At 38.7% G+C, this 14,020-nt stretch overlaps 1 protein-coding gene across 1 annotated transcript; it reads left to right on the top strand.

Annotated features, from left to right (window-relative positions):
* Positions 1 to 2,089: 2,089 nt before the first annotated feature.
* Positions 2,090 to 9,014, top strand: nkx1.2la (NK1 transcription factor related 2-like,a). The gene is made up of 2 exons (XM_067517698.1): positions 2,090 to 6,258; positions 7,556 to 9,014. The coding sequence occupies exons 1-2, from the start codon at positions 6,042 to 6,044 to the stop codon at positions 8,128 to 8,130; spliced, it is 792 nt and encodes a 263-aa protein (XP_067373799.1). The 5' UTR covers positions 2,090 to 6,041; the 3' UTR covers positions 8,131 to 9,014.
* The last annotated feature ends 5,006 nt before the right edge of the window (positions 9,015 to 14,020 follow it).

Raw genomic sequence — 14,020 nt, 5'->3', positions numbered from 1 at the left:
TGTTTGTTTGCTCAGCTAAGGCAGCTCAGTATTTGTATTTAAATCAGTCTCTTTGAAGACCAAAGATGCTGTTGGGCAGCTGATGTGAACGCTGATTTATTAATAGAGTTGTTTAGATTGCAGACACCTGCATGGGTGGCGAGATGTAGTCTAAATCTCTTCAGTGCAGGGAATTGGTTGGACGTCATTGTGCAATACGATATTGCCATCATGCTTGAAAAGCAAGTGAAAGTGCAGGATTAAGTCACATAAGATGACCTTGGGAGAGCCTTCGTCTAATTAGAGGTCAAGGGGCAAGATTTAATCTGAAATGTGATGGTGTTCACACTGTGGACTGATAACATTAGATTGACTCAGAGGCAAGGTAGTAAATAAAGATAAGAGTGATTTTATTGTTAGAAGCTGAAATACAAAATCAAAAATTAAAACAATCCAATAACAATCGAGTCAAGACATATAAAATGTTTATAAAAACAATTGGAAGACAATTTGAGCCTCTTTTTTCTGAATGCAAACTAAAACCTAGGTTAAAACACACGATATATTGTAACTGTATAAAATACCCAATTATATGCTGAGTAATCTTCTGAAAAATAAATCAACATTATATTGGTTATAAACCTAAAACTACTAACCAAGTAGTAGTAACAAATGTCTGTTCAGGGGATTCACGTCAACATTTAAGACTGTGAATGGATGAAACTCTGCCAGTCCTCCCAGTAACTTCTACCATTAGAGGAGCACTGGGGTTTCATGCTGGAGCTCACTAACTACAGTCTCACCCTTGTGCACCATTTGGCAAGGACACAGAAAAAAGTGATAACGGTCAATGGAGAAATATAAAGGGACAAACACAATCTGTTTGTGCAGTAGATGGAGATGAATGGGGCGTAATCCATTGCCTTCCATTACACCTACCCAGCCAGCACCATGGATGCTCCCTGTTTAACCACAATGATGATTAATTCTACACCCACTATTTATATTTCCTAATTGTAATTAGCACAAATTATCAATTACGGTTAGTGCCTAATTGCCCTTCATAAAGACAGCTTCCCAGGTTTAAACGGGTCCATTTAAATAATGTAACTAATAGCTCTTGCCTTTACATTGCAGATACGTCTTCATTGTTCCACGTATGAACCGTGATGGTTGCTCGTAATTTAACAGGGCAGTCGGGAGAAGAAGTGCAGGTGGCACTGTGGGACTAATTATTGTTAATGAATTATGATGTGACCTTCTCAGAACAATGGCCAATCAATGCGCATGTTGAGTGACAGTGAACGCAGAGCAGACCTCGGCATCATGGGAAACAGGCAGCGGCAGCTCTTTCTTACCGTTTTCTCTTGATGGTTCTCATTATGTTCTCTCTCCTCTACCCTAAGGCTGCAATTGTAGTTTTAGTTTGGACAAGACAGGCTGGCCAAAATATCTCTGTATCCTAAATTGCCAGGATGTTAAGCCAAGATGGCTTAGCTTTGTACACTAATCCCTGTTCAAAGCTAGACAAAGACAAAGGCTGTCACCTAATAGTCATCAAATAGTAATTACTGTTTTTCATATTTAATGACCTTGTTGATGATTATACAATTAACGCTGAGTTTAGGAAATTGAATTGGGTCAATTATCCTTTTCCTTGGTCTGTCACAGCCTTCTCAAAACTGAGGATCATGACTTTAATTGATTTATGAATCAACATATTGTCATGTGAATGGCCAGGAAAACCAGTTTACCCAGGTGGAAACAAAGTGTAGAGTTTTATAGAAGTTGTGCTTTTCGCACATGTTCGTACAATGCTAGACACATACTTAATGTGCTATTTTGAAACAAATTTGAGTATGCAAAGTGTTCTTTTAGCAATACTTAACTGAACTTAAGACATAATAGAAATATAAAAAATAATTTTAAAAAAGTAAATAAAAAAACTTTTCTGATGTACATTAGAGATTACAGTTCATATCAACCGCATGTCATCACAAAGAGACGATTGAAGACAAACCTACACAGAAGTGACAGGATAACACATAATTTCTAAAGCTGCACTTTGCACTTCTCCTCAGATATATTTGTACTAACACAAAACACTCAATGTTGATTTCAAAGCAGGATTAAATTGGATTTCAAGCACTAAAGAACAGATAAAGAGTTTTTACACATGTACTGCACATCCGGCTGTGAGGACCGTTCGAATGTCCAAAGAATGGTTGAACAAAGCTCAAAGGAACCAAACACCTCCGGTGTGTGTGGTGGAAAGTTTGCAGACGTGACCACACTGTGCAGGATGTCAGCTGACAACTCCAGTGTTTGAACTGACCTTTACCTTGTTGTGACAGGGGTGCAGTATGACTGACAGTGTCCCTCAGCATAATTTACCCCCGCCCCCTATCACCCTCCATCTCCTCTGTGATGCAGTTGACCCCTTTACAAATCACCCCCAACTTTACACATCTGCTGCCTGTCAGCATCTGCCAGGCGCACTCACCCGTCCCGCCCGTAATGAAAAACTCTCATTACTCGCCTCCACCCAACAGGTACACAGACTGTTAGGACAATTACTGGGCAATGCCACTGACCTTGTTGTCAGAGAGAGTCAAACAAACACAGGTCAAACTGAAAAGGGGGCCTGGCAGCAAAGCCTGTAGGCATGCAGTGAACACAAGAGACTTGGCAAAACGAGGGAAGCTTGATGCCCGTTAAGAAGATTGTACTATATTGATCTACACTGGCACACATCAATGCCAACTACCTCTAAGTGAAGATTAAGTAGAAACCAGAGGTCAATACTCTGGGAAAACTGCCATTGAATGGTCAGATTAAAACACAATCACAAAAGTGGTGTCACTTGTTATAGACAAGTCTTTAATGACCAAACTGACAGGTTTTGCTGACAATTCTTAAATAATACCAAAAGTTATATTATTAAATTATATTATCACAGCCTCTGTCAACATAACCGACCATGTAAACGGGTATGAAGTTTATGGCACATCAGTGATAATTTTGTCATTATCTCAGTAGTTGCATTGAGCTGTTGCTTATTCTGTAAACCAGCTGCCAAAAACAATCTGTGATGTAGGAAGTGATTGTGCTGATTTAGTAGTTTGAAGCATGAAAAACATACTTGCATGTCAAAACCATGCGCTTGACTGCAGCTCACTATGGTCACCATCCTTATTTAGCATGCTGGCATTTTGTTAAATGGCACTGAACACAGGGTAGCTATAGGCTGTTAAGTCATTCATTTTGCAGGTACAATATTTGGCCATAACCGAACTATGGATAAAAAAAAAGTAATTTTAATCTTGACATGATGATGGCACAAAACATTTTAAGAGCTCACCAGAATTGTTTATTCCAGATGATATGAGAGCTTGAAGCAAATTTAAGGCCACCTCATTCAATAGTTATTAAGACATGAATTTCAATTTAATTCAATTTCAATTTTAATTTGTCACTGGATGAAAAGTCAAGGAAATATGAAAGTTAAGTGAGTTTCATCCTTGAGGCACCATGTGACAAATATCTGCTGGTTCAGCTTGTTGATGTTCAGATAAATAAGTTGAAAGTGGAAACATAGAGGATCACCAAAGTCATTAGGATTCTTGGCATCGTTACTTGGTTCTAATCCATCCATTTCATTTCCCATCTCTCTCCGTTCATTTGTTGACATGTCTCTATTGTTGACTCTCTAAAAAAGCAATATGATGTCCTTTCACCACCCCACCAACGAAAACATCTTTTATAACGTTAAAATATTCGCACATTTTGTATGTTCTTCTGTAATGTTGCCAAGTTCAGGAGTCTGACACTGGACAGACACTGCCTGATCCTTTTGAGTCCCACATTACAGGAGAGTTGAGAGTGAGCAGAAGAGAAAACAATGGACACTACAGCCTGTGAGTAGACCTGCAGCTCGTACTCCCACTCCTACCATTAGACAAATTATCTGACGTTTAGCAGGCTGGGGGCAGCCTCCCTGTGAAGTGATGACTTTATTGACCCTAGAGGGGGGTCTTAGATGGAAGTGTGTCTTTTTGGCTCCCTGCTGTATCTGATGGGGAGCATTCCACTTCTCTGAAGTCTTGCTCTGGCCAATTCAGACTTCAAGCTTAGACAGTTGCCATCCCCACTCTCTGAAGTCTACCTGATGTCCTTTATCTCCTTGGGGCTCGTCTTTTTGTCCCACTGACTCATACAAACAGATGTCCAGCCACTGGGCTCTCTCATAGGAAGTTGTAAACCTCCACTGTGCACCGGGCTCTATTCATATGGAGGGACTGCGGTGATAGCTGTGCAAGTGCCATACACATGTAAATGCTGACATGCAGACACCCTGTAGGGTTGGCTTTAACAAATGTTTGACTATGTAACTACAGACCATAAGAGCAGACTATGACAGAGTACCAATGGAACCACCATGTAGCGGAGTAATCACCCTTAACTGTATAAGTAGCACAGGAAGTTGTGTAGGAAGGAATCTGAGAGACCTTTAACATTGTGTAAACATGACTGAATTCCATGTCACCATCATCAAACAAAACTAAGCATATGGCCCCTCTGTTTTCTGCCTGTCTCATCCACACACAGTGTAGACCTCACAGGCTTAGATGGTAAAACATGCTAATGCATGAACATGCGGGGCAAAACAGTGATTTGGCTGAACAACAGCTGCGACCAAGAAAAAAAAAAGGAACAATTTTACAACCAATTCTAATTTAAAGTGATGTCACACAAAAATACACACTACTAATTTGAAAGAAGAAAAGCAGCAAAAGATATGATCTATTGTTATTCACAGTCTGAAAAATTAAAAGAATCTTCAAACAAGCCCTCCTGTGCTCTTATAGTCACTGGTTTGGCCTTTGAGTATCCAAAATGACTGTCTGTAGCCATCAGGGTTTATCTGTATTGGACACCTGCTGAGAATATTGATCCCGTGCTGGTTTCACCATTTTAACCATCACCAAGCATCAAGCTTTAAGCACCCCTATGTCACTTTATATTGAATACTAATAGCAATGACTGGGAAGCCAATTGATTGAGAATATATATCTTTTGCCTTAGGTTAGAAAACAACGAGCTGTATTAATTGTACACCATCTATTTATCTTTGGATGATGTAAAGAAGCACTGCAGTGAGTCATTATGGATCCTTTTCAGTCTGTCCTGCACACATGTCTAATTTTGTATTTTTTTTAACAAGAAAGTAGAAGTCAACTGCCAGTTGGTAAAGATTATCAAGGCCAAAACATTACAATAAAAATAAATAAAAAGGTGCTCCTTTTGCACTGTACACAGATTATACAGGGAAATATTGGCAATATCACTGTTACAAATACGTAAAGGTAATTTCAGAGGACACCTGCAACTGACCGAGTAAGGGAAATGATGAATGGATGTAATTATTACTAATTTAATTTGACAGGTTTAATCTGTCACCTCATGTAAGTGTTAAAAAAACCGAATGAAAGGCAATATTTCCACAAGGATCAGAATTTCTTTTGTAGTTCAAAAGTCTGTGCTCATTAATTAGTGAACTCAAGTACATTTTTTTAACATTTATATTAAAAATGAGAATTGTGCTAAAAGGATGTTTCAACATTTCTATATAGCTTGTTGAGAAAGAAAGTTTTTTGTTATCCAGGGACACTAAACCAGAGACAGGGACATCTCTGATATGGATCAAGTGCCATCTGTGCCCGATTTACTTTCACGTCGTGGATTATTGAATTTAATGATATGGGTGATTATCGACGAATGCTTTGAGCCCATTAGGTGGCCGTGTGAAACACTAATAGTGTTTGTATCACGTGTCTGGCTGAGATGTGGGGGGACAGACGCTTTAAAGACCGCGCTCCGGTCATCTCATTCATGCTGCAAGACTGACAGACAGAAGCGCGCTGGAGCAGAGTCCGAGGAATCCTCGCTACTAGCCCACAGTTATGAAGCTTGAAGACAAGAAGAAGACCAAATTATGAGACGTTTTTTTCTACATGCGTAATTACGCACGCCAGTTATGTTTCTTTTTTAAAGGTTAAAGGATGCTGGACCCAAAGGACTGTGGAGTGACAATGACCTCTAGTCATAAGATTTCCTTTTCTATAATTGATATATTGGATCCGAACAAATTCAACAGCAAAAGGATAAACGAACTTTCAATTGCCAAGGAGAAGTTTCCTGTGCCAGACGCAGAGAGAACAAGTTTGGAGGCGGACAGCACTGCAGGCGGAGACTGTGGAGCCGAGGGCACAAAAACAGGTAAGGAAAACGGAACATTTAACGTCATCACTCAGCGTGTAGATCAAACGTTCACGCCAGTTATCCATGTTGTCTTACATTTGTATTGCATATGTCCGACATGTAAAAAAGACCCAGAATAATAAAGAAATTCGTGCATGCACTGTCATTATCCAAACGATGAAAACCGAGCGGAATAAATTGCTAACACGGAGTCTTAAGATTAAAAAAACTTTTTGCTCTGAGCATAAACACCATTAAGTAAAACGCCTTTTTCTACCATATTTATTGTCATCTCTGTATGACCTTCCCTTCATTTCCAAGGCTGCGTTTCTTTTCAATAAGCCACAAAGGCTTGCTCCCAGAGCCCCGGTGTGTGATTGGCACTGGGACAGGCAGCCTAGATAATTGTTTAAATCGTCCCATTGAGGACGCCTCTGCGCGCTTTGATCGATATCCCATTACTGCATCCTGCATATCTCCCTCCAGCACCTTGCAGGTACAAACTTCACACCCCATCCATGTCTGATCCCAAATATCGTTCGATTAAAACTTCCCCTTAAATAGATGACATTTATCGATCCACCCGCAAATATGAAACTCCATTAGCACGTCATGGCTGAGGTGGCGGAGCTGGATTTGGACCGGATTTCTTTCCCCAGCATGACATTTGAGGCGCTGTGTGGTTTATAAATTATTTACGGATTAGTGACCAAGTCTCCCCCTCCTCCGAATCTATGCTTCGTTGCGCTCAAACGATCTCAGGATACTAATCAAACAGTTTACAGATGCCAACTTTAGGTCTTGGTATTTACCTGCAGCTCGGACTGGACAAGGAAAAGCATCCTTGCACAAAGATGACACATCTCCTCAGTAGATTTGGACTTTCTCCTGATGTGTCTGACACGTCTTGTCAGGAGCTCTCCTTTCAGCACCGCGGCCAATTTAACCTTTTTTAAAAGAAATGTTAGAAAGGTATTTCACCTCTTATTTTAAACAACACATATATTGCTAACCATAATATATGTAATAGTAAAAAATGTATTCAAATACGTCCTAATATTAGAAAAAATGAAAAATGTAACCAATTAAGAGATTTCCTTAGAAAAAGCTTTTGCCACTTCAACACGAATTCATAAGGCCTGAATTTTTGCCCTAAACACGTTGTTTTTTTACAACACTGTATATAAATAAAGTAAATAATAGAGTAAAAAATAAAGTAAATAATATATCTAGTGAGTCCTTGCATTATCCGTTCGATGCTGAATTTGCTGCACAGGTTTACACGGTGTGACTAACTCTTCTGTTTCTTTTACAGAAGAAGAGACAGAAGAGGAACACTGTTCAGCTTCCGCACATCCCGACCCTCTTCAGCTCTCCCCACCGGCCGACACAGAGCCCTGTCTCTCTGGAGAACAGGCTGTCACACCTCAGGAGCCATCACCTCACAAGAGGCGGCGCCAGGATCACGCCTGCGCCAAACCGCGACGCGCACGAACAGCGTTCACCTACGAACAGCTGGTGGCTCTGGAGAACAAGTTCCGCGCAACTCGGTACTTGTCTGTGTGTGAGAGACTAAACTTAGCATTGTCCTTGAGTCTGACGGAAACCCAGGTGAAAATCTGGTTCCAGAACAGGAGGACAAAGTGGAAAAAGCAGAATCCCGGCGCCGACAGCCCGTTGCAGCCCGGTTCTAACTCCCTGATCAGTCCAAACCAGACCACCTGTGGCTCAGGCTCTGCCAGCTTCCACCAAACTTTCCCCAACTTCAGCCCTGGGAATCTGATCTTCCACACGGCCAGTGCTGTTCCGCTTTCATCCACTGGAGGGCTCCTGCATCCCTTCATGTCCAGTGGATTCGTTCAGCCGACTTATTTCAATCCACATATATGAAGTTAGACTGACATGTTACAGCAGGTGATACTTTTGGAATATCTAAAACAACTACACTCAGCTGAACCTTTACCACCCAGACCCCTTGTAACTGTCACATATTAGACACTAAGTGGCCACTGACCACCTGAGATCTTTAGCCATGAAACTTTTTCCAGTATAACAAAACAACAAATGAGTCTGTGAGTGAGCACAATTGTTTAAATGTTTCCAGTGTTAAGACTGCGACTCTATGCACTGCTTGTGTGTCACTGTGTATTTGACAGATCACAATGCATTATTTTCTGCACCAGTGTAACTTACATTTCCAAATGTGGCATACTGCAATGCCATACCCAGCTGTGTTTCTACCTCTCACGTCTGTTGCCATTTTTTTTTACATTATCAGTGTAATTTAATTAAAAAGTGCATAAAACATCTGTGAGTGGCTTGTGTATTACAGAGTGAAAACATTTCAAATGAAAATTAATTGGAAAAAAGTGACATAAGTAGCTTGATTATAGTTATAGGTTATGGCCTTGCTGAAGCATTTCGTGCAAGTCACTTATTTGCTGCCATCGGCAACAAGGCAGAAACTGTACAGAAAGTAACCCCATTAAAAATAAGTTCCTGCATGATGAGAGGTTAATGCAACCGACCAAAAATGTACGTGTTAAAGTAACAGGATCAAACGCAGATTAAAACAATTTGTGGTCAAAAGTAACTAAATACAGCTATTCAAGAAACATGTACTTGTTTAGTACTAGTTCATTATATTTTGCTGGGGAAAATAAAGTTTTCTATTGGTATTTATATGACAGTTTAGTACCCTAATCCCAATTTTTAAATATATTAAACATAAGACGTTATACCACACCATGCAAAAAGTCTTATAGGGTGTTTTATTAGTGGGCAAAAAAACAGTTAAAGATGCTGTATACTGTATGTCATGTATTAGTCATTGATAAGCATTTTGTCATTTTGGGTGACCAGGCTGTGGGATTTTATTCCTCCCCTGCAGTGTTTGCACTGTCTTGTCAACCATTTAAGTAACACTTGACTATATGTGTTCAGCTCAGTATTTGTCAAACGTTACAACCTGTGCTGTCAGTCATTATGTGTGTAAACAATTCTAGGATCTGTTTAGCAATGCATGTTATTGTAAAACTGTTTATTACATTCTTTAATACACAAAATGAGTGAACTTGAAATTATAAAAAAAAATCATTAAAACAAATCATTGAAATAGTTTCACATAAGGTTAATAAACTCATTTTAATCTTACATCTAAAGACAAAATATAAAATTTAAACAACTTTACCAACAGTTTATTGACGTTTAAAAGATGAAGGCGGAACATCACTAATGAATTAATATATTTTGAGAGGCTCATGACTTTTTAATAACAAGTTATTAACATTTTTAACTGATAATAAAATAATAATCAATAAACAAAAAATGTCATGCTGGAGAATGACTTAACTCGTGCAGGCAACTCAAATGTTTATATCTGTGGCTTATGAACTATAAAGCCTTAGAAATTCATTAATAAAGTTATAACGTGCGGTATATAAACACTTTACACAGGGTGCCCATTAGAAGTAATGTGTTACATTTTCATACTTCATTTTTAATTTAACCACGTTTTTACTAAAACTTTTGAACGCTGAACCTTTATATGGACATTTTACCAAATAATTCTGTTTGCATATATTTCATTTACACACTGCAACCACACAATGTCACCATTTCCCTGCTTTCTTTCACAATCTCAGTGAATCTGCTAAGAACACTCATGATTAAACACTTGCACGCTCTTATACAGGAACTTGGGATAATTTAAAACCATCCGTGTCATTTTGTTTTAGGTTGTGTTTGTCCATGTTTCATCCTTACAATTTTAAGGAATCTTTTTTATATGCCTTTTTATGGCATATTTGTTGCTGTTATTGTCTTCATCATCATTTCATTTTTTGTAATTTCTGCACCTTTTTTCATATTTTGTCTCATTTATTGTATGAGGCCCTTTCCTGGTGGAATAAACAGTATATGAAATATTCCCTTATTCCTGCTATGGTAATCTTATGTGAACTAAACACACTCTATTTAGAGGAGAATGTGTCAAACTGGTGCCATTTCTGGAGAATAGTGTGCACATTTATTCAGAGAGAGAAGTGAGAAACATAAAACAATTTTAGACCTGCTGTCCATTCAGTGCAGTCCTGGTGTAACTGAGTAACTCTTCTATTACACTTCATTTAGATCCATTTCTGCCGACGTGCGGCAAGTGTGTGACTGATGCAGTGTATCACCAACTGAGCCGAGAGAAACTAGCCTGCAGAACAGAACACGACAAGAGACTTGATACAACAATCAGTGCAGTCCTGCAATTGGAGAAGTTCAAACTCACTTCGGTGTCATTAGTTGACATCCTTCACCACTTTGATCCAACAATACACTGGCTGAGTAAGAGGCTTCTGTCTACACCTGCAGACAGTGACTGCTGGAGGGGAAGACACAAGGAGAGCAGACTGAGAATGACCAGTGGGCAATTTTCTGCTGGAATCATTTTGACGGTTAGAGAGCTGACAAGCATCCATCAATTAGATGGAATTTTTCCACTGCTGTCAAAACCTATCCAATATCAACCTGTCACAGAGGTGCTGGTGTTGGTGTAGGTGTGATTTCAGTTTACATTTTTTGCTCCGTCTTCAACATATGAATAACTTGATATCCCTGAGCGTGCGCAACACCCATTAATAAAATATTTCTATCCTTCCGCGTACATTTGTTTGTTTGGACTGGTGCATATGAATGTCTCTCCTTTTAGTTCATTGATATTTTTCATTCCAACAAGGCCTTGCATGCAGCTGAAGAATTTGACAGTTATGATCAATACTCTGGGAAATCCAGAGTACAGAAGCCATCCCATATTTTGGCTTGAGGCAACTGCTCTATGACAATGTGATAAATATTTTGCAAGGTATCTGATGAGGGGGGTTGCTGAGGTCCGGGCGAAGATGCCACGTGTTTAAAATTCATGTTGCAGAATGCTGGGGGACAAGGTCAGATTTTAATAGTAACAGTGCTTTAATGGCTGTATGTGTGTGTCTGCACAGTGGTATGGGAAAAATTCCCCGTTCACATCTTTTGCAGAGAAATGAGTAGGAGGAATAAAATGAAGCTGTGGGTTTCCAAGTGTGTGTGGGTGGGTGTGTGCTATCTTCAGCCTTGGTGGTCCAAAGGGACCAGCATCTCTTCCACTGAGGTCCACAGGTCACATGGGGAGAGTGGGTGGTAAAAAAAAGGGGATGGAAAAAGATAAAAGATGAGGGAAAATAGGATTTTGAGAGTGTTTTTAAAGATATAATTATATGGCTGAACACTATAACACTGAAAATAGTCAGTTCCTCTAATACTCTAATAATTTAATAAATAAAAAAATACGATCCATCTTGATATTTATTTTATGATTACCCACTCAGCTATTATGGAAATAGGTGTTATGCTGATTTGATACTAAAAGGTCAAATGCCTGATTAGTTGCTGATTTGAAATTAAAATAGCTAAAACTTTTTAAGCCGCTGACACACTAACACCTTATGAAGTTGACATGGTAAACTTACACTTTACCGGACAACACTATCATACATTTTTGACTTGTGCTTGCGTGCATTTAACTTTCTTTCAGACTGATTTTGTCCATCATGTCCTGACACCTTCAGGTCATTTGGCTGCATGATGTGTACATGCAGTGGCTCTATCTAAGTTTTGTTTTAGCAGTCTGCTGGAAATGACAGCTGAAAAACTGTTTCCTACAGAACTGAGATAAACTGTCAGATCATCAAACTCAGCAGATTTATCATTGCACACTTCCTCTTTCAGAAAAAAATAAGATTTATTGATTGTCTTTATTTGTTATCAGTGAACTCAAATTAAGTGAACTCAAGTTTTTAAGGAGGTAGCACAGCATTTAACTGCAGTGAGTGTGTGAAAATTCATTCTTAATACATTCTTAACACTCAGGAGAAAATGAAAACAACTTATTTTTTGCAGTAACATTAACAATAAGATTGCTAAACAATCTCCTTCCACTCAGGAAGTCAAAACACAAAAATGAAACATACAAAATTATGCTTACCCTGAATTAATGAAGCTATACATTTCAACCATGCATCTTTCTTTATCTGGAGCAGCTTTTAAAGTAGTAGTGAGCATTCGCCAATCTGGTTTATTTAAAGCACACTGGCAAAAGTTCAGATTCTGCACCTACACTATGCTTCTGCTTAATTTTCGCACTGTTCTGCATGTGAGCTTTTCAAAGCTTAGCAATTTTATTTTAGAAAGCACACCTATATGTAGAGTGTACATGTAAATTCTACAGAAAGTTTGAATAATAAAGATTAAAAATTAATCTATTACTGTATAATATCTGTAGAGTGAGTTTGGAAACCGCCCCAGGATTTTATTATTCACATTTAACTGCAGAAAGTTCTTTGTGATCTCAAGATCTTGTAAAATGTTTTATCGCTTACCAACTCCCCAAACATTACAGATCAACGAGCATAATATGGTGGAAGCAGTGTTTTTGAGGCATTTTTTATCTGTTAATCTATTGAGAACATCAGTGTCTTGGTGTGAAGAACATGCAGGCCAAGAAAAAGACACAAAACTGAAAGCTGGTCCTCAGACTCTGCAGACACCCGGCTTTTGCCTGAATTGGTATGTTGCTTCATGATTCCACTGAATCCTCCAACAGCACAGCAGGGAGTCGAGCCAAAGCAGGACAGAATAGATAGATAGACAGACAGATACATAGATGAATAGACAGATAAATAGCCAGGTGCTGTGTTCTTTATCATTCTAAAATTGTTGTCTTTACCTTCTAGATAACTGACACTGGTTTTGGCAGCTTTCATTTAAAAAATCAGCGTTACCTTAACGTGTTGACCGAATAAGATTCAGTTTGCAGTGAAAGTGATTTTGTCACATAACAATGCAGCCATCCTCTCCACCTCAGCACTCAATGGGCTTTCTGCAGAAGCGTTATCCTTTTGAGAAGTTATTACAGCCGTATCATCCACACCAAAACTAATAACTCCTAATTTATACAACAAAATCTTATGGCCATTGGTATGAAAGACTTTTTGGAGATCAAGCAGAACCATGCCACAGAACTTGCCCATGTCAACCTTCTTCTTAACGTGATCCATTAAATACATTTTACAGGTTTCAGTACAATGAATCCTGACTGAAACTTTCATGATTCCATGAAATGTGAGACCATCTTGGACATTTTAATACATTCATTGTATGAGGTACACATGGGACAATGATTTCTGCAGAATTTTGAAGAAACCTTGCAGGAAGGCAGCCTGCAGCTTTGTGATAGTTTATTTTGTGTAGCCTTTTTTCATTCTTCCTTTTTTTATTTTGTTTGGCTGAGTCGCATATGAGGCATAAAAGCTACACACCTGAGTTTCCTCAGGACCCAAGTCCTTCAGTGGATCTTGACTATGCTCCAAATTGTATCTTTAAAATAATCGTTTTTAGAGTTTTTTTTTGCCTCTATACCCATCTGTTTACCTTGTTTTCTCTTATACTTTGCACAATGCTGGACCAGTTAACCAAACTCATACATTCATGAGAGTCATTTTTTAAGAGATCTAATTTTAATAGTATTTAATACTAACACCTAAATATGTTTCTTAGTGTTTTCCCTGTTACAAATGTTAAAACTATAATGACACCATGGCTGGAAATGTTCTTTTCCTTGACTCTTTGGAAATTCAGATATGAACTGCACTGAATTTATATGTATGCAAACAGCATCATTGCCTAGAATTAGACTGAACATCTTGGCAGAGTTGCTTCATGCTGCTTGCAGAATGTCTACATTATGATTGTAACA

This window comes from Channa argus, chromosome 1 (genome assembly GCF_033026475.1).
Source record: "Channa argus isolate prfri chromosome 1, Channa argus male v1.0, whole genome shotgun sequence".
NCBI classification, from domain to species: Eukaryota; Metazoa; Chordata; class Actinopteri; order Anabantiformes; family Channidae; genus Channa; species Channa argus.
This window is presented reverse-complemented; position numbering and strand designations above follow the sequence as displayed.